The sequence below is a fragment of the Ptychodera flava genome, chromosome 19 (assembly GCF_041260155.1).
Source record: "Ptychodera flava strain L36383 chromosome 19, AS_Pfla_20210202, whole genome shotgun sequence".
Taxonomy (NCBI): Eukaryota; Metazoa; Hemichordata; class Enteropneusta; family Ptychoderidae; genus Ptychodera; species Ptychodera flava.
Window position 1 is genome coordinate 32,071,387 of NC_091946.1, and position 26,968 is coordinate 32,098,354.

Here is a 26,968-nt window from a genome sequence, read left to right on the forward strand (position 1 = left end):
AATGTAGCTATGGTTGCTACGCGACTGGCAGTACGATGCCATCTCGTCGTATTTTTCGCATAATCTCGTGCAAATATCAACCACAAACAAAACCTCCAAAAAAATTATCACCTTTGAAGCTCATTTTAATATGAAAAGCCAATAGTCTACAGAGACGACCATGGAACAAAAGGTATGCCGCGTTTCCAGTTTGTCCATACTATTTTTCTGTGCCCATATTAACTGTTTGTTGATGTTACTTCGGTAACAACTAGGAAACCATCCACCTTTGGAATATTACACACACCTTTAATCCTCGAAAGTGGATCACGCAATATTTCAATCTGCTTATTTTGCCATCGTTATGGTGGCTAAGAAAAGTGTGTCAGCACAACCAGGCAACAAAATCATAATACGTTGTAAACAGGTCGGTACTTGCTTGAGGGAGCACCAAATCGCACTTTTTTCTGTTTCGCCACAGTTTGTCCCACACCAAAACAGACGTCGTTCACTTCTGTATCGGTGTGGCAATCAGCCGATAACCAGATATGAACTGAATATGCTCACGTGCATTACTGTGATTGGTTGACAGAATGACAAGAACATTAGATAAAAGTGTTGGAACCGATTTTGTTTATAGTTGGGTGGCCAAGGCATTTTTTCTACTTTTGACAGTAAAGTGGTATGGTACGAAGGTGAAAAATAAAAGGTTGAAGGAGCTTGATTCATTCAATCAAAAGTTATGAATTTTTTAATAATGAAAAATGACAATTTTTGGCTTTTTCGTCAAATTTCTGCCAAGAATTCAGTCTCATGAAAGTTCGACAATCTGTTCACTTTGTATTTATCTCATATAGAAACATGAAAATTTATGTTCTGGATCGAAATTTTGTTCTATTACAGAAAACCGGAAAATGGAAAGTTTATAGTACTCAATGTTCAGGGAACTTTCAATATAGGTGAAATGGCCATGTAGAAGATGACTTCCTTGTTAAACTGAGATAGCAATAAAAGTTTTGAAAGTCAATGTAAAGTTAGTCTTGGTATTTTGTAGATTATAAGATATTAGCTGTATTACATTTTTATATTTCTGTCAGATATAGTACGTTATGACACTGTGATATAGTATTGACATATACATAGTGATTTTCTTTTTTTTAAGTATTTTTTTTTGCTTGTCTCTAGTGAACAGGCTTGCGATTGGTAAAAAAGCAATGTCTACCACCGAGGGCGCTTTGGATCTACAAAATAAATTTAGAGTTTTACTTGAATATTGTAGAATGGTTGTGTCTAGCCAAGTTTGTGTAAGTTCTGAAGCGAAATGATCGGCAAGTAACCGTTACTTTTGCTATCGTTCAGCACAAATCTTTTGATATCAGATAGCGAAGGCAGCATACAGAGACAGCAGTGTACCAGCTATCCGCCATGGTTAAATTTGTAAAGGGATACTTGAAATTGAACAGATGAGCCTTGTATTTCTCTAGGATGGATGGATTATTAGATAAAACACCAAGAATAAATAAATATATCTCTGTATGTTGTGTATATATATCTTGTGGCAGTCACTCTAAAATTAAACCAAGTACTCAAATCTTCCAATTTTTAAATATTTATTTGATTCTTATGATGGTGTGATTGTTATAATAGTGAAAAGTGAGCCTTCCAACGGCCAAATGTCTGAGCGTTCTGTGAGCCTTCCAACGGCCAAATGTGCAAATATGAGCCTTCTAGCGGCCAAATATGAGCCTTCCAACGGCCAAATGTGAGCCTTCCAACGGCCAAATATGCAAATATGAGCCTTCCAGCGGCCAAATGTGCATATATGAGCCTTCTAGCGGCCAAATACAAGCCTTATTACAGCAAAATCAACCTCTTGAGCAGTAGTGGTGCACGACTTCGGCTTGTAGATGTAATCTGTATAAGAAATAAAATCAATATATGATTTGAGTGGCAGCATGGGCTAAGGGACGGACCATTAGACTTTGGGAAGGGGGGGTGGTCAGAACCGGAAAAAAAAATTTTCAGAGCAGAAAATTTGAAAAAAAAAATTTCAGACTTCTCTCCAAAATAAAAAAAAATATTCAGAACGTAACCGATAATAAAAAATTCTGCAAAATTCAAAAAAAAAATTTGCAAGTCTATTTTCATTTGAAAAAAAAATTTAAAATTATCAGACATAAAAAAAAAAAATTCAGAATCCAGTCGTGACCACCCCCCTCCTAAAGTCTAATGGTCCGTCCCTAAATTTAAAGTTCAAAAAATACCCAGTAGAAAGTTCATGCCAACAAAATGTCACCCTATCAAAAATACTGCCAAAGTACTGCTCCCATTTGATCAGGACTTTTCAAATAACTGCAACAAATTTGAGTCATGTATGTAGCCCATCATGAACTGTATAATATATCAGTCTATCGAATTCTAAAATTCTTTGACAAAAAATAGGAAGACATATACCATAAAATATGCAAATAAACGGACCTACCCTGGGCATTTTCCAGGTAAACGTTTATGATTTATCTGCTCAATTTCAATATTTTGAAAACAACCCTTATATACAACAACTACACTTCCCCTCTATACAATGTTTGGTTCCTTGAAAAAGTGTGTACTGTGTCTTGAATGACCATAGTCGGCCATATTTCTATTGATTTTTTTTTCCATATTTACGACTCCTCAAGCACATCGTTCTCGAGATTCAAAATTTTTGATCACTACCATAATGAACAAATTTATCTTTATCTCGATGAAATCATGTCTATTTTCACAAATTCAAAGTCTAACCTTTTGACGCAATAAACTTCTGACGTCGCACGGATACGCATACTAGTACACCTTGGCCACGTCGGCCATCTTGTTTTTCCACTAACACGTGTCCTCACCACTTGTTCATATTTACGACTCATCAAGGACACCGTTCTCGAGATTCAAAATTGTTGATCGCTTCCATAATGAACAAATTTACCTTTAGCTAGATGAAATCTTGTCTATTTTCACAAATACAAAGTCTAATCTTTTTACGCAAAATCTTCCGACGTCGTAAGGATACGCATACCGTACACCTTATCGGGCACCTTGTTTTTTCACTAACACTAACAGTAACACGTATCATCGCGACTTGTTACCATACAAAAGAGTGAAACACTTACCTGACTTTTTCCTGTGACGGTCCTCTAGATGCACTAAGGTTTATGAAGCAGCTTAGTGCCGTTACCTTGCTTCGGATTGCCAGCAATAGCCGGCCTTCGACGATATTTCTGACGATGAGTACTACGGCTTTACTCTAGCCAGAGTGTAACGTGGGGATAGCGCCCTTAAACCACAGATACCGGCAACACGGTACCGGACATCTCGACCCCTGAACACGTGAGCAATAGACTACCATGTATCAGAAAAATTAAAACTGTGATAACTTCATTAATATGCAAGCCACGCCCACCAAAACCTTTTCAGTTCTAGCCATTTGAATTCTGAAGATGTCTACCAAATTTGACTGAAATACGTTCAGCCGTTTTTGAGATAATGGGGATACGGACACACACACACAGACAGACATGGCTAAACCATATGCTCACGTGTGTGAACACGTGAGCAAAAAACTCATACTGGCGTGTCTTTTCTACTGTCGGCCTCTTGGACTGGTCGCAGTCGTCAAGTCGCTCTACTTAAAACCAACAGTTGTTTTCAATAAAATTTTATTCAATACATATTATTATGGAGATCACCAAAAGAAAATTGTAAAACGTAAAAAATGTAAAACAAAATAAAACAACAACTGACCTTAAGGTAGAACGCATCCCGGGGACAGACATTCGGACTCTCAAACTTTTACAATTCTCTTCTGATATACCACATGTGGGGGTTCATTTTAAAGCATGTGGGGGTTCATTTTTAAGCTCTTGGTGAAAGAAAACTTTTCATCTGCATAGTTTTTCGAAATTCGAAAATTTTTATTTTTCTCCATAGAGTTAAAGCAGGGACGGAGGCCATTTTGAATTTCTAATATCGGTAAATCTTGGGTAATTTGTTTCTCTAGTACCAAAATTTGCATGGTGACCCCCTATTTTTATTCTTGATTTTGAAAGAGAATGATTGAAAGATTTCTTGAGGAAAGTTAGAGCAAAAGTTTAAGTCTTTCACTTTCGAGGTACATACCACCTTAAGTAACTGTAGAAAATCTGGAATGAGTAAGCTGAATTACATTTAAAATTATTACATACATTAACGGGAAACTTGATGACTTTAAATATCATAGAAGTTGTAAAGGAATTATCCAAGCAAATTGCGGTAGCACAAACTATATGGAATATGTTTAAATATTTTAAATATAACTTTTAAATGTACGCATTTCATCTGTTGGTCTGTGCGGCTGTCAGGACTGTATATCTAAAAGAAGCTGAGGTTTCGTCTGTATTGGCTCGAAATCTAACTGTAGCTTCCGTATTTTCTTGTGTGATCATTATGGTTACTCCATGATGTAGATTTTATTGCCCTTTATGTAACTGAGTTCTATTTATTTATTCGTGAGGCCTCCAGGACTTGAAATCGATGAGAAGCTGAGGTTTCGCCCGTATCGGCTCGAAATCTACGAGTAGCTTCCACAATCACATGTGTGATTATTATGGTCATGATGTAGATTTTTATTGCCCTCTATGTAACTAAGGTCTATTCATTCAAATAAAACGTAATCCCCAATTTAAAGATGATGATCACCTCACTAGCTTCTGTAATATTGCAGTTAGAGGAACTCAGTGATATACAATAATGGAAAGAGTTAATTAAGGGGATTATCACATGAACTGGCCCGAATTCCCACCTGTGTGACGTAGAACAGGACGGATAAGAAATCCGAATTACCCCTGTTGTACGTCATCAACCGGAACTTTTTTCTTGCATGGTACCCTTCATGCGGGTCGCGACGTGAACATAGACCGATTTGTCGTGATCGATGCCATGTGCCATGCTCTCAAGACACTTTTTCAAAAAAGGTGACCCGATAAATTCACACATGGAAACATAGAAGGCATGTCCAGCGAAATTTCGAGTCGCTAAAACTATAGCTGTTCCCGAGAATCGAATGGGGATACCGCCGATCCAGTCGAGTCGCCTCGTAAGGCTCAATGTGGACGTCGTACCTGGCGATCCCGGTTGGCGATAAACCTAAAATCTTCACCTCAACGGAAGTTCAACTGAATAAAGGAGTACAGTATAATCTTCGGGAAAGCGACATACAGGCACAAGCATAAAGTCATTCGACTAACAACGATAAATTTCCTTCATCATACAAAAAATTCCGTAAATTCTTGCTCGGAATCAAACCTGTAGCGGCGTAAGGTTGTAGCGCTAGCGAAGACATCAACTGTTGAGCTGTAGGCTATAAGCTTATGCATTGCAGCGCTGTGGAATCCGATGTACCTCGAAAGTTGACTCAGACAACACTCAAAACAGAGTTTCCGTCAAGTAAAATTAGGATGTATCTACGGGTGAGATATATGTCACTGCAAACATCAAAATCCTTAAGACGAAAACATTGACGACCGAGATCGGGATTAACGAGTTGACACCGGCATGGCAGAGACCGGTGACGGCAGCTTGTGGGCATAAAGTACATGCAATGAGGTACACTCTGTGTGTCATCGAACGGAATCTTTCGCGCTCGCCACGGTCGTAAACTTGTGTGATATTTTGAAAAGCCACGGAATCTCTGAGAATGAGAATTACTGTTTCGATCGTGTCGTTGCATTTACTTCATAAATCTATTTGTAAATATTCTTAATAACTCTGAATACTGTGGCTATCCGTCGCTAGCACGATGAAAGTTATGTCGACCGTACCGATGGCCGACTTGCCTTGGCATCGGTACAGCGCGAGACAATGATTGACAGGTTCACGTGACCGAATCCGTATGTCTGGTTGGTGGAGATACTATTTCATGTAGCAAATTTCAGCTTGATGGGATTTATGAATGAAAGTATCTCCTGGGTGACGGGCCGCTTTACTCTTTAAATGAAAGTAATCCGCGTAAGTAAAACACAAATCGCGACGAAATTCATGCAATTTGTTACGATAATTTGATCCATCTACGTCAAAAGAAAAATAAGAAGACTGTTCATGTGATAAATATATAATCCCATGGTATTTTTCTCTGTTTGACGTCATCGTATACTCGTGTTTTTCGCGGAGCCGCACAACTTCTCGCCTTCGGCTCGAAGTTGTACTGCTCCGCGAAAAAACACTCGTATACGATGACGTGAAACAGAGAAAAATACCATGGGATTATATATAAGAACAATTTATTTTGGGGACGGGAAGGACGATTATTGAAAAAAATGTCACTGGTGAATGAGAGACAACTATCCCATAACGATTTGGGATAAAATATTCCCAACAGTCCGAGACTTAAATACAACAACATCGTCGCGGTGTAACTGAAGTCAGCAAAGTTTAGGAAGAGTACTTTTACTTATTACTACTTATACATAACACTACAAGTTATGTATAGATGCAGTTGTAAACCGGTGACATGTAGGTATAGTTACGAGCCCAAGAGTACAAAATTGGTAACCGGAGGAGCTGCGAAATGGAAGAGTAGGCTCATCAAAGGGGCATTGGATACGTTACGGCATCTACTGCTGAGTTTGGCGGTTTTAATGTGGAAAAGAGAAGTGTTACATTTAACGATAGTATGTTTTAGAGAACCAATGAAATCCATATAGTGTAAAGAGTACTGATGATGATGATGATGATGATGATGATGATGATTATAGCTAGGGGAAAGTATTTCAGGACTGTATATAGAGCGATACTCTCACCTTCTCAACTACAGTTCTCACTGTCTACAAGTCGTGAAAATCGGTGAAAATCAGGCCTTGCGTCAGAAGTTTTGTCACAGTCTAAGACGTTTTGTAAAATTGAACAAGTTATAACTTTACTAGTCCGGGATCATTTTTCTTTCTGAGAAAAGTATTGTCTAGGTAAATACCGTACGATTTTACTTTTAGTTTAGTGTGATTCGTAGAGTATTTTTATGAATGTTGCTTGACCCATGGAAGATTACAGTCCTATTGGTAGGTGTTTGTAAATAGGTTATTCTTTGATGTGAATCAATCAGTCAATCAATCGATCAATCAATCAATCAACCTTCAGTCCACTGACTTGTGTTTTATTGTTATGTAAATTTCATGCCAAATGAACAATAAAAATGGGCGGCTTTTCTAATCTGACTATAGATGAATTTGTGGGAGTATGTATCCCCAGTCTGCGATTTAACTCAAACAGTTGCCTTGTCTCTTCCTCTCGGCCGGGATAGACATAAATGTATGTTAAATTTTCACAAGAAAATTGTTCACCAATCAACATTGTTATCTTTCATGCAGATAATTCAGGTAAAGGGCCGTCAGTTGTTGCGAAGAAAGTGATGGTATTGCATCTACAACCTAGGAGCTGTATCACTCCAGAGCAAGGTTGTCATTCATCTGTTTTTACACGGGTTTTGATGAAGAGTTCATTGACCATGTTAATCATGACTCCATCTCACCATTACAAACTCTTGTACACGATTTGGAGAACATGTGGTGCATCCTATATACGTTGATTCTATAAATTCGTTTTGTAGGGAATCAATGGGTGAAAGACGTCTCCTTGCCAGAGATGGTCTCTACGGACACGGTGCTCCCCTTGTTAGGTGCATGCTTTCCGAAGAAAACCTACACTACATTTCACTGTACACGTAGATTATCTGAGAAAGACTACACATCTAACAACTTTCCTTATTACAAAGCTGATGAACAGTTATTTTAAACGGGAACTTACAGGACCGTTGGCGCACAATAGAGATTGCTGACGACGCAGCCATTCACATACACCGGGCGGGAGTTTTTGAATTTTCATAGCATTGCTTTGGTCGTATGATAAATTTGAATAACCATGATCGGCACTTTCGTGACATATGCAAAGAGGGGTCAAATGGTCGTGGAGGGAACACACTTTGAAACATATGCGTTCTCCGACAAAAAAGGAACAATTTTTCAGTATTATTTTCTATTCAAGTTTAATCGCTATATAATCACATACATCATATGTAAGCTTCAATGACAATGAACGCCTGAACAATTGCAAAATCATGTGATTCTGGCACCAAACACGGCAGTAGCGAGGCTTTTTTACATTTGCATAGATTTATGATAATCCGGCTCTTGTAGCGAAAGTTCCTGTTTAAAGCAAAGTTCATGAAACTATCCAAACACTAGTAATGAAAAATTCTCTTTCGGCCAAGACAACCGAAGTATTCAAAACTGACAAAACTCTTTCTTTCAGAACACTTAGTTCTTGTCTCCAACGAAATATTAAAAAAACCATGGTCTTTCTGCAAAGCCGATGAATGGTTCCAGTTTTTGTTTTCTAGTACGTGCACATCTTGTTGATCTATGTCACGATTTTCAAATCAGCCCCGCTCGAATAGAACAAAGAAACTGCTCTATACACTACACTACACTCTGGCACCTCGTATATATTGCCTTTATAGCTTATAGGTGTAAATCTGAAGCCATCGACCCTATCGTTCTCGGTGTTTCTAAACCCAGTCACATTTTTGACACAGTGCCTGATAACCTGCACTGCTTTCGTTACTCAAAGCAAGCTCACCGGGGGTAGAGGGGGGGGGGGGCTGTTCTTGGCAGTCGTCCATATGGTGTCATCCATTATAAAGCACCGGAGTCTGAAACGCATAATTCCCGGTTAGACTTCACGACATACCGAGCTGCTCTAACAGATCCACGCACGGTACTAGTGAGTTCGTTGGCGCAGTATTAGCTTTAGCAAAGACAAATAGAAAACACAGTGTCTATTTGTCTGTGGTTTTAGCGACTCCTCGGCGGGATCATAGCTATGTTACTTGGAAATGTTCCTTCGTTGGGGCGTCCAAAATAAATATTGCTTTGGTTTGCTTAGCTTGTAGGCCTAAAGATATGGGTCAAAGAAGGTGCAAACAGGAAGGCAAATTTATCAAAGAAACTGGTCGGTAGCAAGGACAAAATATAGATTGACGATTTTAATAGTTTTTACATAATAGTCATGCTGACCTGGATTGTGACTTCTTCATTTATTTCACCACTGGCTGTATTTTTGGTTCTAATGCACTTCCGTGTATAACCTCCGTCAGCTGTATTAGCAGTCACAAGACAAAGTAGACAAAGCGTAGGATTCGGTTGCTTGCGGGGTTTAGCAACGTGAAGAGTGAAGACAGAAATGTGTTGCATGGACAGGGCAATAGAAAGTTCTTTATACATGAAGAAGGGAGGGGACGGTCTGCAGCTTTTCTATTCCCTTAGACGGGAGAGGGGGAGTAGAAGACAGATGGCTGAGGTTTCGCGATGAAGTACTTCTGCTTTTTAATCAAACCGAAATAAATGACCAGATGTCACGTGATCCCATCTGCATTTGACCCGAATCACGTCATACGTTTTTATCAATAAACACTACTATACTGGCAGTACACAGGAAAGGGGAAACACATGTGCGCAGTCGATGAAGCCGGACGTACTTGGTTTAGCTCCCGAACCGTTTGATTTAAAATGTCTCAAAACAAAGGTAGGCCAGCTAATATTTACATCGCTCATGGCTACTAAGGTGCTGGGAATAGTCTTCTCTCATTCCTTATGTCTTCATTTTCCGGAGCAGCGGAATTTTACTTCGTTCAACGCATCCTGGAACCGGGAAAACCGTGTTCAACTTCCTTATTGTATCTAACAATACGATGATTAAACGCGTCAATCGCATCACGCAAACGCTTACCTGATCTTATTATTTAGCAGGTAGAAACCAGTTTTCTGTGTTTTCTCACCAACAGACTCTTTGTTAGAAGGTGGTCTGCCCGTGAAACAACAACCGCCACCTTACAGACCTCTGACATCCGATACCCAGGTAATGAGCTTGGAGCTCACAGTCTGTGAGTTTTCCTCATTCAATGATTTGAGAAGCTCGATGTGTCTTATATGAAATCCGATAAATGTCGATAATTAGGCTGAGACCATGAGATCATAACCTTTGTGGCTAGATTCACCTCGACAAGAAACTTTAATGACAATTACATTCAAGTTCACAGTAACACGGAAAGTGCATGTACAGTACACTTTGCTTGTAAACGATGTAAAAACTTCTCTTCTGCCTTCCGCGTCGTCTTGATTAGTTTCTCGCCAATCCATCACAACTTCACAGTGAGGCCATCCATGACTTTCCTGTACCTTTGCAAATTTCTCTCCCTTTCGCTCTGTGAGACTCTACAGTGGTTATTAGATTGTTTGTTCGCGGCAGTGGGCAGTTTTAACACCAACGCTACAGTGTAAGTGCACTTGTCAAAGAGATAATCGGTGGAATTATAAAAATTGTGAAAAAATTATACAATATTAGCACTTTACTTTGAGGCAAAATTAGTTTTTAAAGGCTTGTGAGTTCTACGGGGATGAAACTGGATAGCACCGATTTTCCTACATACAAATAATGAAGGAATAATGAAGGAATTCCTGTATTTCACTGCGGAAGCTCTGCAATGTTGACAATCTATAGAAAGAGAGATGGGGTTTTGTAAATAGAGCTAGGCGATGGAGTAATGAAGAGAAATTGTTTCCGAGTCCTTGAAACAGCAAGCCATTGTCACCTCAAGCCATGCAGTCGTCCCGGAAAGCCCATGACTCGCTATGGTAAAGTAAATATTTATTGTTGGATAAAGACAGAACGGCCCGGTTTATGTCAAAATATTCAGGCTCCCGAAGGATCTCTTTCTTTTGTCATTTCCCTAAAATATTATATTGTCCAATTATTCGATTCTTCTTCCTCTAGGGGCAAGCAATTTTTCTCTCTTCGTTTTACAGTCTGGTGTACTGTTCTTTTAATCACATTTTATAGTTATGTACCATGACTAGCCGTTTGTTTCATAAACAGCCAATGCAAAACGTGACAATGAATGTAGTAGAATGGCTAGTAAGGGTAGAATGCTCCTCGGAGTCAAATATTCGGACTTTTACATGATTCTTCTGGCCTACCTGTGGGTGCTCGTTTTGAAGCTTACAGGTTTAATTATAATTTTCACTGGCTTAGTTGTGTGAGAATTGGGAATTGTTTTCACCCGTAGAGATAAAAGGAAATTCTAAACTACCTTACGCGAACTACCTTAGTACGGCTTTCTTTTTTCCTTTCAGTTCCAATCGTGTTCGAGGTAAGCGAAGGGTAAAGATGTGGCAGATTGTCGGAGGCAAGCAGTAGTCGATCCATTAAACATGATAAGCAAATCAATGAAAATTCAACATTACCGTATTGCAAACAGAAATGTGTGATTCATAATCCTTAATGAAGTATTTGAGAAAAAACAGCCGATTTGTCAGCCCTGACTAAATCCCTCCTTAACAGCTTATATTACAAGTACATTAAAGCAAATACTATGACTGTGAGAATCAACAGGCCATGATGGACCGCCGTGGTCATTCTTACTCATACTTGATCATTGTGAACTGGGCGGAGTTCCAATTGTTTTAGGATGTGAAAAAATAATTAAATCAAAGTACATTTGGCATTGTGATATATCGTGTACAACATTTTAGAAATCACCATGATTGTCTTTCTTTGTCAAATGTTTGAAAATAAGTCAGGGCATATCAGAGCAACAAATGTGACCGGTGCCAAAGTTAAAGATGCAGAGACTGACACTGTCAGCGCAATATTTACCAACCTTTCTCGCCGTCTTTGTGGATTGATTGAAGTGGTTTTATCCTCAGTGCTGGTCTCCAATGGTAATACTCTGCCTCACGGAGTAACGGTGCCTCTCCTGACTCGACCGACACAAAAACCTAACTGTCTGTAGGAGGTTCCCTTCATAAATTTAAACCCTTCGCTAGATCGGCATGACATTTCCTGTCCTTGAGCTGTATCCAAATTCGGTCAAGCCATTGGTGGGCCTGAACCCATATCGTGCAAAATATTGCACACACACACACACACACGCCACAAAAAGTAATTCTCAGGATATGCCAAAGGGTCGTTTCTAAGACCACCACGTCGTCCAAAAAGAGAATACTTGTGTATACCATATATGAAAGTTTTTTAATATATTTATTAACATGAATGTACTTGGACTACAAGTTGGGTAAAGTATAAATGTGTGGTGATGAACATGTAGCCATGAAGATAGAGACGTACCTTGGTGCTGTAAATTTGCTTTGAACGTTTGGTCTGAACTGATGAACTCGGCAGATGGCTTTTCCCCAATTTTACGATATCTTTTTCTTCCTCTATGGATCCATTGACAATGATTTATTCTATTTACACGAACAATCAACAGGAATATAGATTAGCGATGCATAAACCACTGACTTGGTGCTCCGGTTTGCACAATCATTTGATGGAGGTATAGAGATTACCGAATGTCCAACTGGGTGACACGTCCGTAGGACTGACTCTATGATCGAAAAGCCACATTTTCGGGAACGTGTCTCTGAGTGTAACCCCGTCAACTTTCCTTTTCATATTGAACGTCGCCATCGCAGTATATCTCTATTTATCGCGAGCTTCTGGGCCGCCTTTAAGGAAATGTATCTAGGCCAGCTAGGAGTCAAAGTTTGGTTGAACCATCGGTTTTTGACGGCTTCGAACGTGGAACTGCTCGAAACCCCTCTCTGACTTACAGTTTTTTACCAACATTTCAAAGGCCGATGATCAGTCTATCGATGTCGAAAGTTGCCCTTGTCATATTTTCAATCGATTTACTTGCCGGGTAAACTGAGTTATTCATCATGATAATCATAATGGTAGGACAACACATCATAGTCAACTGGTCGGTACTCGCCCGAGTGCGCGCCACATGCAATTTCCGTGTTTGTCTCAAATGATCCCATCTCCTTCTCTTCTCTTCTTTTTGTCTCCCCACAGACAGCACCAGAGCCAAACGACGTTCACGTTCAATATAGGTATGGCGCTCAGCAGATGGAAAACCCGCCGAACACTTGCATGATTCCTGCAGTAATGGCGTGTCTGTGTTGTTGTTGGCCCCTTGGACTGGCCGCAATCCTTAAGGCATCAGAAGTAAGAACAACACCTGTTTTCAATCACTTTTGATTCGATCACTTTTATCATGAAGATCCAGAAGCAAGAATGATGTAAGACTAATAAAAATATCAACACAAAAACAAAGACTGGTCCAAGAAGTAACGTTAGAAAATATGAAATGAACAAAGAGATAATGTACATTAAACGTGCAATAGACACTATTAATGCTGTACTGGTATCATATGAGTTGTAAAAGAATCTATCCAAGCAAATATCGGAAGCAAAATTTTTCAATGGAATGTATATAAATATGTCCTTTTCAATATACCCATTTTATCAATAGGCTGAGAACGCTATTAAGGCTGGAAATCGACAACAAGCAGAGGCCTCATCTGCGTCGGCTCGAAATTTAACAATAGCTTCCGTAATCTGTGGCATCGTCATCATCGTCGCTACTTTAATCGTTTACTTCGTTTTCCTGAAATCCAATTATGATGTACCCGATTATTGAGAAGATGTTCCGCATTCAAGCTGCGAAATAATCAAGCTAGATTTTTTCAAGATGGACCCAAAGCTGCTGGCCCATGCCAACGGGATGTGCATGTGCTCGAATGACGAGGCTATTCATTCAGAAAACTAAATATATTTTTCTTGAATTTGAAAGAAACAATGTTGTTATCTTAAGGTAGAACGCGCCTCGGGGACAGAGATTCAGACTCACATTTCTACAATTCTTTTCTGCTGTACCTCTTGTGGGGCTCATTTCAAAGTCCTAGGATAAAGAAAACTTTAACTCTCATGGTTTTTCAGACACCAAAAATTTCCCCCATAGAGTTAACACAAGAATGGCGGCCATTTTGAATTTCAAATATCGCAAAATGTTTGGTAATTTGTTTCGGTAGTTTAGAGCTTTGCACGATGACCCCCGATTTTAATTTTTATTGTTTTTGAAAGAGCATGGTTGAAAGTTTCATTTTGGAAGTTTGAGCAAAAGTTTAACTCTTTCACTTTCCAGGCGTATACTACCTGAAGATACAACGCACCCCAGGAAGTGCTTTTACAATATTCCCCTGGCCTTTTGGCCTACCTTTTGTTAGGGCTCATTTTGAAGCTTATGGTGGAAATCAAGTTTTAATGGATTAGCTTTGTAAATTTTATTATCCCAACAGAGAAAACATAGAGATGGCGGCATTTTGAATGTCAAAATCGTTTACTTTTGGGTAATCTACTCTCTAATACTAAAGTTTTCACGATGATCCCAAATCCTCATTCTTGATTTTTAAAGAGAATGGTTGAAAGTTTGCTTGAGGAAATCTTGAGGAAAAGTTTAAGCCTTTAGGCGCGCACTACCTTAAGCTGTTGTTTTCTGTTTTTTGTTTTTTTGTTTAAACATTAGATCATTGTCTTATTTTCCTCTCTTACACACCGGTATTCCAAACTGCAAGACTTAGATTTTCGATAGAAATCCATTTTAATGTGAATGCATTCCAATTGTTTGGAAACTGTCATAAATGTTTTTTGGTTAAATCTGTCGAAGAGTTTTTTCAACCACTAACAAATTAATTTATACAGTATGTGAACAGTTGTATTACTTGAATAATTGAATGTTGTAAGAAACTATAGTTCGAAGTACTTGTTTCACTTCCTGCCCTGAAAAAAGACTCAACATGTTATGTGAACACGTTCAAGTTGCAATAAAGGATGGTAACTCCTTGTATCGGACTTAAAAGGTTACGATCCGAGCTGTCGCTGAAAGGTTGGCGGTCACATAAACGGCATCAAGGAGCATCAGTCGTTCACTCGCATTTATCAAGAATATGGTAGTCTATTCGATTTAAGAACAGTCTGGAAACTTTTTAACTTTGAATGTAATAATACATGTAGCTAAATTTTCATTAAAATGAGTGTATAACTCTCATCATGACCTACGCCGCTCGCATTCATCGTACGTCACTAAATCGTACGCCGCTCCACTAAATCGAATTTCCTTTTAATTTCCGTGACTTCCCCCTTGTTTTTTGATGTTTAGGCTGTCAAAAGATTAAAAAACCATTTCATATCAAATTCATGATTCCGGGCCGACTGGTAGTACCCTGCATGAACATTGTTTGATTAGCGTAACCGTGGCAGATTATGCGCATACGCTCCGAAGAAGCTTTATGAAGTTGTGAAGGATAATCGCTAATACAGCTTTACTCCCTAACAGCATTTGATTGTCATGCACGTGTTTTAATTATCTACGTCTCCCGATTCAGTAACTGAACTTCAAAAAAAGTCTGTGTGTTATGAAGATTTAATGAATGCACGTGGTCACCGAAAATGCGCACGCATCAGCTCAAAAATTGTGTCTTTTAAAAATTACAATATCAGGTGAAAATTTGTCACTCGAACATACTGTTACTACATTTGATAAGTTTCCTGACTTAATGACTGAGGGTACTCTAACTTTCATTAGATATTTTGAAATGTCGTGAAATGCGCATGCACTGTATGATTCATAACTATATCTTCGTCTGATTGTTTAAGGTACAAATGTAATAGCTGCGTGTAAACCTAGTAACATTGATTACGACTTCCTGCATAAAGGAGTCGTATTCGTGAGGCCTCCAGAACTTGAAATCTAAAAGAAGCTAAGGTTTCGTCTGTATGGGCTCGAAATCTAAATGTAGCTTCCGTAATCTCTTGTGTGATTATTATTGTTACTCTACGTAACTAAGTTCTATTCATTGAAATAAAACGTAATCCTATATTTATATATGATGATCACCTCGCTAGCTTCTGCAATATTGCCGTTTGAGGCACCTAATGATATACAATGATGGGAAGAGTTATTTAATTTTAGGATGGGGAAGGACGATTATTGGAAAAAAATTGTCACTGGTGAATGTGAAACAACGATCCCTTAACAATTTGGGATAAAATGTTCCCAACAGTCTGAGACTTAAATAGAACAACATCGTCGCGGAGTAACTGAAGTCAGCTAAGTTGAAGGATTGTGCTTTTACTTATTACTACTTATACATAGCAGTACAAGTTATGTATAGATGCAGTTGTAAACCGGTGACATGTAGGTATAGTTATGAACCCAAGATTACAAAATTGGTAACCGGAGGAGCTGCGAAATGGAAGAGTAGGCTCACCAAGGGGGCATTGGATACGTTACGGCATCTACTGGGTGAGTTTGGCGGTTTAAACGTGGGAAAAAAGGTGTTAAGTAAAACGACAGGATGTTTTAGAGAACCGATGAAATCAATATAGTGTAATGAGTACTGATGGTGATGATGATGATGATGATGATGATATGATGATAATGATGATGATAGCTAGGGGAAAGTATTTCAGTACTATATATAGAGCTATACTCTCACCTTCTCAAGCACAGGTCTTACAGTCTACAAGTCGTCAAAATCGGTAAAAATCGGGCCTTACGTTTGAAGTTTTGTGTAAGACGTTTTGTAAAATTAAACAAGTTATAGCTTTAGAATGTGGTTTCGATCATTTTTATTTTTCTGAGAAAAGTATTGTCTAGATAAATACTGTACCATTTTACTTATTTAGTTTTATTGTGATTCGTGGAGTATTTTTATGAATGTTGCTGGACCCATGGAAGATTAAAGTCAGATTGATAGGTGTTTGTGAAGAGGCTATCCTTTGATGTAAATAAATAAATAAATAAATAAATAAATAAATAAATAAATAAATAAAACAAACCTCGGTCCACTGACTTGTGTTTTATTGTTATGTAAATTTCATGCCAAATCAACAATAAAAATGGGCGGCTTTTCGACTCTGACTATAGATGTATTTACAGGACTATGTATCCCTAGTCTGCGATTTAACTCAAACAGTTGTCTTGTCTCTTCCTCTCGGCTGGGACAGACATACATGTACGTTAAATTTTCACCAGAAAATTGTTCACCAATCAACACTGTTAACTTTCATGCAGTTACTTCAGGTGAAGGGCCGTCAGTTGTTGCGAAGAAAGTGAAGGTATTCAATCTTTACAACTTAGGAACTGTATATCACCCAAAAGCAAGGTTGTCATTTCGTCTGTTTTACACGGGTTTTCATGGAGAGTTCATTGACCTTGTTAACCATGACTCCATCTCACCATTAAAAACTCTTGTACACGATTTGGAGCACAAGTATATGGTGCAGCCCACGCTGGTTCTATTCATTCGTTTGAATTCGATGAAATACGTCTCTTTGCCAGAGATGGTTTCTACGGACGTGCACGTCTTGCAGATCTATCAACCCCGCTCCAATAGAACTGAGAAACTGCGCTATATTGTATACTCTGGCACCTCGTATCCCTACCCCAACGCGCATGAAAATATTGCTTTTATAGCTTATAGGTGTAAATCTGAATCTATCGACCCTATCGTCCTCGGTGTTTTTGCCTAATAACCTCCACTGCTTGCGTTACTCAAAGCAAGATCACCGGGGGTGGGCTGTTCTTGGCAGTCGTCCATATGGTGTCGCACATCAGTCCTGTAATATATTGGGATATATTACTAAAGATTGGTTCATCCAAGAACTACTAGACAGACACGATGCTCTGGTAAACTGAATGTTCCCGGGCTAGGAACTGTTTTATTGAACTGTACTGCGCATGCTCGCAGGCTCGTGCAAGAACTCAAAGCAGAATACATCCAATTACATATTCAAAATACTACACTGCTTTCCCTCAAACATTTGGCTGTTCAGTAGTGTAATACAAAACCTCACAGATCAAGTCTGATGACGGGCTTTCTCACCCTTTGAGATCTCCTAACAGGTACACATTGAAATGGAGACTTTACAACACTTGGACTGACTTGATCTGGTTTGTAACTCTGAATAATGCTTTCTGTCTGCTTTGACTTATCAGCACCTGAAGAAGTAACACTTGTCTTTGTTTGTGTTACCTCTTGGTCAATGAACTCAGGTATTACAATTTCTGGTTCAACAACATCTGACACATCATCATGTGCTTTGATCAAATGATCAATATGAACATATCTCTTTGAATGGCCAATTTGCACAATGTAACTCCTTGGACCACATACTTTTACAATAGTACCAGGAATCCACTTTTCCAAATAGGAATTTGGTCTTTTGTTACGTACTCTTACTCTATCATACAACTCAAAAACCCTATCTTTTGTAGACTTATCATGATAGAATTTCTGTTTCTCTTGTTTATGTTCGACAAATTTGGCAAGATCTGGCTTTACCAAACTCAACCTTGTTCGCAATTGTCTTTTCATCATTAACTCAGCTGGTGATACACCCGTAACACTATGTGGTGTTGTACGATATCTCAACAAAAAATTTGCCAATCTGTGTTTTATAGACATACACTTGATACCTTGAAAAACCTGTTTGAGCAATGCATTTTTGACTGTTTTCACTGATCTTTCAGCTGCACCATTTGACTGAGGATGATAAGGAGGAACCAAAGTATGTTTAATACCATTTAACTCCATGAACCTCTTAAACTCAGCGGAAGTAAATTGTGGGCCGTTGTCAGAAACGACTTCCTCAGGCAAACCATGGTCAGCAAAAATCAGGCGTAATTCATCAATTGTACGTTGACTCGTAGTGGAGGTCATATGCTTTGCCTCAATCCACTTTGAATGACTATCAACTAGTATTAGAAAGAAATCTGTACCCTTCTGACAAAAATCAATATGTACACGCTGAAATGGTCGTGTTGGCCACTTCCATGGTATTAAAGGAGCACTAGATGGGGAATTTCTCACACTCTGACAAACAGTGCATTCATTTACCATTTCCTCTATTTGCTTATCCATGTTGGGCCACCATACACAAGTACGTGCTATAGCTTTGGTACCACACACACCTGGATGCTCCCAGTGCAATTCCTTCAACATTTTCTGTCTGAAAACCGAAGGAATTATAACTCTGCTTCCCCATAAAATGCAGCCTTGCTCAATAGACAACTCAAATCTACGTGTATGATATGGCTTGAGACTTTCCTCAATACCGCTGTCTGACCATCCGGTCTGTACAAACTGATACACTCTACTCAGAACTGGGTCTGTACTGGTAGCTTTCACTATATCAGTAGCTGTTATTGGGAAATTTTCATCTACAACATTTATGTGGTATATCTTGCTCTCACTTGCTAGATCAGAATTCTCATGTGGTAACTGCATCACAATTAGAATGATCTTCAGACTTTCTATACTGTACGTATCTCATAATCATATGCAGACAATATTAATGCCCATCTTTGCATACGAGCTGCTGCCAATGTTGGTATGGCTGATTTTGGACCCAATATTGCCAACAATGGCTTGTGGTCAGTAATTAATGTAAATTTTCGACCATATAAGAATTGGTGAAACTTTCTCACTCCAAACACAATCGACAATGCCTCACGTTCAATTTGTGCATAATTTTTCTCACTTTTGTTTAACGTACGGGACGCATACGCAATCGGTCTCTCTTGACCGTTATCCATGACATGGCTAATGACAGCTCCTACGCCATAGCTACTAGCATCGCATGCCAGTCTAAGCTCACGCTTTGTATCATAATGTACTAACAATGCATCACTGGTAAGGGCAGTCTCACAAGCATTGTATGCTCGTTGGCATTCTTGTGTCCATTCCCACTGAACACCTTTTTTAACAACTCATGAAGTGGTGCTAATATAGTTGGCAGAAACGAATGATAATACTGAACCATACCAAGGAAAGACCTTAGTTCCTGAACATTGCTTGAAACTGGTGCCTTTTGATGGCATCAACCTTTTCATCAACAGGATGTAGCCCCTCAGCATTTATCCTAAGTCCAAGGTATACAACCTCTGATTGCAGAAATTTGCATTTATCAAGCTTGAGATGAATGTTATGATGATGTAACCTCTCTAGAACCTGATCAAGGATATTTAGATTTTCTTTCCAGTTACTTCCACCAATCAGTATATCATCCTGTTTACAAACACACTTGGGAATACCCTGCAAAATTTGATCCATTTTGGCCTGAAACAATTTTGGCGCAGACTTAACACCATAAGGCAATTTTGTATATTTATACAATCCTTTATGAGTATTTATAGTCAAATACTCTTGACTTTCTTTATCAACACTTAACTGTGCATACGCATGAGACATATCAAGTTTTGTAAAAACTTTAGAACCAGTAAATTCAGTATACAAGTCTTGTGCAGTTGGAAGTGGATATTGCTCATCCTCGACAGCTTGGTTAATAGTTACTTTATAGTCTCCACATATTCTCACAGACTTGTCTGCTTTTGGGACAACCACAATTGGACTGGCCCACTCAGATCTCTCTGTTTTGACAATTACACCATGTCTCTCAAGTTTGTCTAACTCTTTTTCAACTTGATCTTTGAGTGCATATGGAACTCGACGTGGCTTGATGAAAACTGGTTTGGCATCATCACGAATGGTAATGTGCGCTTCAAACCCCTTCATGCCTTCATAACTGTCATCGAACAATGATTTATGTTTGGCCAAAAGCTCGTCAAGTTGTCATTTGCATTTTGGTTGGTGTAAGTCATAGTATTTCTTGCAGTGACACTGAAAATTTCACCCCAATTTAGCTTGACTTTTTGTAACCAATTTCTACCCAAAAGTGTAGGTTTATTGTCATGATTTGCTACTATCATGGGTAATGTCATCTTTTGACCCTGGTAGCCACATTACAGCTCATCTCACCAACAATGTCGAGCATTTCACCCGTATAAGTTTTCAGTTCCACCCTTGAGGGTGAAAGAGGCACATGTCTAAATTTCTCATTGTACACATTTTGCTCATGATCGAGAAATCAGCAGCTGTATCTATCTGCATTAGACATGGTATCTTGTTTACACACAGTTCCACAGTGTAACCTTCTCTCTTGTAGGTTTACCTGTGTTCATAGAGTACAATGAATATAAACCAGCATTGTTCTCATCATCACTGTTACCCGTACAATTTTGTACTTTCCCTTTTGGTTTGCTTTTCTCATGTATGTGGGATTTTACATATTCCCATTTGTATTTGCACGGCTACGACACACAGATGCAATGTGACCAATTTTCTCACATTTGTAACACTTGGACGTTTTAAATTTACATGTATGTGGAGCATGATTGCCTCCACATCTATAACACACTATTTGTTCATTAGTCTTAGAGTTATTGACCCTTGAAGTTTCCAGCTTGCTGACGGTACCGCTGTCTTTGTCTGGGTTGCCACGTACATTACTGCTGGCAGGACGAAATTCCCTAGTTTTCCTTTCTGCCATCTCCATCGCCGTTGCAATTTGGCAAGCACGGGTAAACGTAAGGTCAACTGTGTTCAACAGCTTGTTTTGAATCCTCTCATCGATTAACCCACAGACGAATCTGTCTCTCAGTGCTCGGTTCAGAAAATCGCCATAGTTGCAATGCAGCGAAAGTTTTTTCAAGGCAACAATATAGTCGCTTATCGACTCACCCTCTCTCTGGTTGCGTGTACCAAAATGAAAACTCTCAGCTATCTCCAGTGGTGCTGGGTTATAATGGGTCTCAAGAGCTCGCACAATTTCATCAAGTGATTTGTCTTTTGGCTTTGACGGCGACAGTAAATTCTTCAACGTGGAATACACTTCCGGTCCGATTTCTGTTAGGAAGATTGCTCGTTTTCTATCTCTAACAGTCTCATTATTGTCATCGTGACCCTCACCTGGCTTTTCCACGATACCATTGGCAACAAAAAACATTTCCATCCGTTCGACATACGAACTAAATGTCTCTCTCTCTGGCAAAAATTCGCCGAGTTTACCAATGAGACCAGTCGCTCCCGCCATTTCTACGCAATGTAACCAGTTGCAGCCCACTCGTGCCGTCGTTGGGAAAATTTACCAAGTCTTTCTCCAACGAAAAATCTAGTGTAACGTCCTGGAATTTCCTCGTGTTACTCACTACACGTAGAAAGTCCCAATCCTCGTCGCCAATGTAATATATTGTAATATTACTAAAGATTGGTTCATCCAAGAACTACTAGACAGACACGATGCTCTGGTAAACTGAATGTTCCCGGGCTAGGAACTGTTTTATTGAACTGTACTGCGCATGCTCGCAGGCTCGTGCAAGAACTCAAAGCAGAATACATCCAATTACATATTCAAAATACTACAAGTCCAGTTATTATAAAATCGCCGGAGTCTGAAACGCATGATTTCCGGTAAGACTTCACGGCATACTGAGCTGCAGCTGCTCTAACAGATGCATGCACGGTACTAGTGAGTTCGTTGGCCATAACATAGGCGTGTCGATATGGAGGACAGGCTCACATGGCAGGCAAGGCAATTTGAAGTTGAGTTTCTGACAAATTACAGCTCGAGTCGATCACGATATTATAATCATATAAATTATTATGATAACGTCCCATAATGAAAAATATGAGACGGATATATTTGAAAGCTTGAGATAACACCTTCCGTTCTGTATGATCTATGAGCATGACAAGTATTTGTATTACGTGCTTGTCTTCACAATTCGCCGGCAACCATCAGCATCGTTTCCTTAATCTGTCACAAGTGACAGTTCATAGCCTACATCAAAGGGGCATGCAGCCTACATGCCGTTTTCGAGACGACCAAAATAGTGACCATACATAGCTCCAAGGGTATCTAAAACTACCCTCTTGTTCTTTACGGCATGGTTCAATGTTTGTCTCGGTGTCCGCGCGATTTGAACCAGCCGCCATGTTTGGACGCCTTCACTTGACGAACTACGCATACTGCTGTACGTCATTATCGTACTTAAAAGGCACGTGGTCAGTCTACTTGTAGCTTTGGTGACATCATTGTGAAACGGGTACTGTTGATACCGTATGCGATTGTTTGTGAATGTTAATGAATGGGTGATTTCTCCGTGTATCGTGTAATAATTTGTATCGGCAAAGTTGAATGGTACTTCAGACCAAAAGTGAGCACATTACATTGGTGGTGACCAGAGATGGCAGTAGTCACTCTTGTCTTTCACCGTGTTTCAGTACGGTCACTCTTGCGGCACTCTTTGTGCAGTGGCAGAGATTTATCAAAATCAAAGACAGCTGAACGCAAGCAAAGATTACAAGAAATCGAACATACAATGAATGACTGACGAGAAAAAGATTCACAAATAGTGCAGTACTGTAATTTCATCTCACGACCACGACCACATCTTTCATCTGTTCAAATTCCATTCGTACGGCTAAATAGGCAAGACCGAACACAGATGATCCCTGAATCAGCCATGACATGTATATCTACTGCACATCACTTTTGTTCGGACCGGTTGTAACTAACCGGGAAACACGCTTTACAAATTAGCAAGAAATTAATTTTTGATCAGTGTCCGCATCACACTGGAATACAAGTTCTCCGCTGACAAGCCGAAGGACTTGATGCAAGACAGATAGGACAGGTGCCGAGGTAAGCGAAGGGCAGGGAAGCGGCTGATTGTCGGAGGCAAGCAGTATCGATCCATTAAACATGACAAACAAATCAATGAAAATTCAACATTACCGTATTACAAACAGAAATGTGTGATTCATAATCCTCAATGAAGTATTTGAGAAAAACAGCCGATTTGTCAAACCTACAATCTTTTATAAGTATTGCCGACTGTCAACGTAGAAAAATTATTGCCCTGACTAAAATCCCTCCTCAAAGCAAATACTATGACTTTGAGATCAACAGGCTGTGATAGACCGCCGTCGTCATTTCTTACTCATACTCGATCATTGTAAACAGGGAGGAATTCCAATCGTTTTAGGATGTGAAAAAGTGATTAAATCAAGTACATCTGGCATTGTGATATATCGTGTACAACATTTTAGAAATCACCATGGTTCTCATTCTTTGTCAAATGTTTGAAAATAAGTCAGGGCATATTAGAGCAACAAATGTGACCGACGCCGAAGTTGAAGATACAGTGACCGATACTGTCAACGCAGTCTGAAATCGAAATATTTTCGTCTCCCCTGTCGGTTGAAATTTACCGACCTTTCTCTCCGTCTTTGTGGATTGATCGAAGTATTTTCATCGCCAGTGCTCTCTCCCATGGTAATACTCTGCCTCACAGAGTAATCATGCCTCTCCTAACTCGACCGACGCAATAACCTAACTGTCTGTAGGAGGTTCCCTTCATAAATTTAAACCTTTCGCTAGAGAAGACCGAACGGCAAGACATTTCCTGTCCGTAAGCTGTACCCGAATTCGGCCAGCCATCGGAGGGCCTGAGCCCACATCGTGCAAAATATTGCACACACACACGCGCGCGCGCCACAAAACAGTCATTCCGGGATATGCCAAACGGTCGTTTCTAGGACCACCACGTCGTCCAAATAGAGAGTACTCGTATATAAAATATGAAAGTTTTTTTTTTTATATTTTGACATGAATAATGTACTTGGACTACAAGGTGGTATGTTTGGTCTGAACTGATGAGCTTGACCGTATGGCTTTTACCTCAATTTTACGATCTCTTTTTCTTCCTCTATGGATCCATTGACAATGATTTCTTTTATTTACACGTAAAATCAACAGGAATACAGATTAGAAATTCATAAACCACTGACTTGCTGCTGCGGTTTGCACAATCATTTGATGGAGATAAGAGAGATTATGAAATGTCCAACGGTTGTTTACGTGCGTTGGATTGACTTTGCGATAGGAAAGCCACATTTTCGGGAACGCGTCTCTGCATGTCACCTCGTCAACTTCTCTTTTTATAATGAACGTCGCCATCACAGATAATTTATAGCGGGCTTCCGGGCCACCTTTTAAGAAATGTATAGGCCAGTCAGTAGTCAAAGTTTGGTTGAACCATCAGTTTTTGACGGCTTCGAACGTGGAACTGCTCGAAAGTCCTCCCCGGCTTTAAGTTTTTTGACCGACAGTGTATCGATGTCAAAAGTTGGCCCTGTCATATTTTCAGTCGATTAACCCGCCTAATAAACTGAGTTATTCATCATCAACATCATCATGGTAGGACAACACATCATAGTCAACACTCGCCTGAGGGCGCACCATATTCAACATTCATGTTTGTCTCAATCGATACAATCTTCTCTTCTCTTCTTTTTGTCTTCCCACAGACCGCGCCACAGCCAAACGACGTTCACGTTCAATTTAGGTATGGAGTACAGCAGATGGAAAACCCGCCGTACACTTGGATGATTCCTGCAGTATTGGCTTGTGTGTGTTGCTGTTGGCCCCTTGGATTAGCCGCAATCCTTAAGGCATCAGAAGTAAGAACAACACCTGTTTTTAAATACATTTGATTCGATCGCTTTTATCATGAAGATCCAGAAACAAGAATGATGTTATACAAACAAAAATATCAACACAAAAACAAAGACTGGCTCCAGAAGTAACTTTAAAAAACCTGACATGAGCAAAGCTATAATGTACATTAAACGTTCAACCAGGCGACTTTCAATACTGTACTGGTTTTATATATGAGTTGTAAAAGAATGTATCCAAGCAAATATCGGAAGCAAAATATTCATATTGAATGTATTCAAATATTTCATTTCAATATACCTATTTTATCAATAGGCTGAGAGCGCTATTAAGGCTGGAAATCGACAACAAGCAGAGGCCTCATCTGCGTCGGCTCGAATATTCACGATAGCTTCCGTACTCTGTGGCATTGCCATCAACGTCATGTTAATCGTTTTCTTCGTTCTCCCGAAAGCCGATGATGGTGTACCCGATTATTGAGGAGATGTTCCGCATTCAAGCTGCGAAATAATCAAGCTAGATTTTTTCAAGATGGACCTAAAGCTGCTGGCCCACGCCAACGGGATGTGTATGTGCTCGAATATGACGAGGCTATTCATTAGAAAACTAAGTATATTTTTCTTGAATTTTAAAGAAACAATGTTGTTTTAGAACGCGCCTTGGGAGTAGAGATTCGGACTCTAACATTTCTAAAATTCATTTCTGCTGTACCTCTTGGGGGCTCATTTTAAAGCTTTAAGATAAAGAAAACTTTAACTGTCATAGTTTTTGAGATATCGAAAATTTCCCCCATAGAGTTAACACAAGAATGGCGGCCATTTTGAATTTCAAATATCGCAAAATGTTAGGTAATTTGTTTCGATAGTTCAAAGCTTTGCACAGTGACCCCCAATTTTTATTTTTATGTTTTTTGAAAGAGCATGGTTGAAAGTTTAATTTTGGAAGTTTGAGCAAAAGTTTAACTCTTTCACTTTCGAGGCGTATACTACCTGAAGATACAACGCGCCTCCGGAACTGCTTTTACAATTTTCCCTTGGCCTTTTGGCCTACGATTTGTTAGGTTTATTTTGAAGCTTATGGTGGAAATCAAGTTTGAACGGCTTAGCTTTGTAAAACTCGGGAATTTTATTATCCCAATAGAGAAAATACAGAGATGGCTGCCATTTGTCACTCGAACATACTGTATTTACTACATTTGATAAGTTTCCTGACTAAATGACTGCGTGTAGTCTATCTTTCATTAGATGTTTTGAAATGTCGTGTAATGTGCATGCACGGTATGATTCATAATTATATCTTCGTCTTATTGTTTAAGGTACAAATGTAATAACTGCGTGTAAGCGTAGTAACATTGGTTACTTCCTGCATTAAGGAATCGTATTCGTAAGGCCTCCAGGACTTGAAATCGATAAGAAGCTGAGGTTTCATCTGTACGGGCTCGAAATCTAAATGTAGCTTCCGTAATCTCTTGTGTGATAATTATGGTTAATCCTAGACTTGGTTCAAGTCGGTGAATTAAAAAAAATAAAATCATTTATAATAGTTTCTCTTGTGTCTCTCCTATTTCGTACAAACCTATCCGGAATTTGGCAGCTCACGCCAGGTTTTCCCAGCTATTGAATGCGTCGAGTTTGAGTCTGCGCAGTAGTGAGTTAGTTTCTGCCGGATTCACCGACTTGGACTTCTTGCAAGTACAGGCGGTGAGACGGACTGTGTACACAGTGAC

The 26,968-nt window shown here is 39.3% G+C and overlaps 1 protein-coding gene and 1 long non-coding RNA gene across 5 annotated transcripts in view; one reads left to right on the forward strand and one right to left on the reverse strand.

Moving 5' to 3' along the window:
* Positions 1-26,497, forward strand: part of LOC139119297 (uncharacterized) — a 29,866-nt gene extending 3,369 nt beyond the window's left edge. For 3 of the 4 annotated variants that reach the window (XM_070683043.1, XM_070683042.1, XM_070683044.1), the window contains 3 exons: positions 12,895-13,047; positions 25,095-25,247; positions 25,558-26,497. In XM_070683043.1, the coding sequence (XP_070539144.1) occupies positions 12,895-13,047; positions 25,095-25,247; positions 25,558-25,722 (471 nt within the window). In that variant the 3' untranslated portion in view covers positions 25,723-26,497. Of the gene's footprint in view, positions 1-8,661; positions 9,565-9,823; positions 9,898-12,894; positions 13,048-25,094; positions 25,248-25,557 lie in introns of those variants that run through there. The other variant, XM_070683045.1, reaches the window with a different exon arrangement.
* LOC139119298 (uncharacterized) lies at positions 1,573-3,284 on the reverse strand. The gene is made up of 2 exons (XR_011548896.1): positions 3,126-3,284; positions 1,573-1,893 (listed from the first exon to the last, which is right to left on the reverse strand). It is a non-coding gene; the product is annotated as an uncharacterized lncRNA (long non-coding RNA).
* Positions 26,498-26,968: the final 471 nt, after the last annotated feature.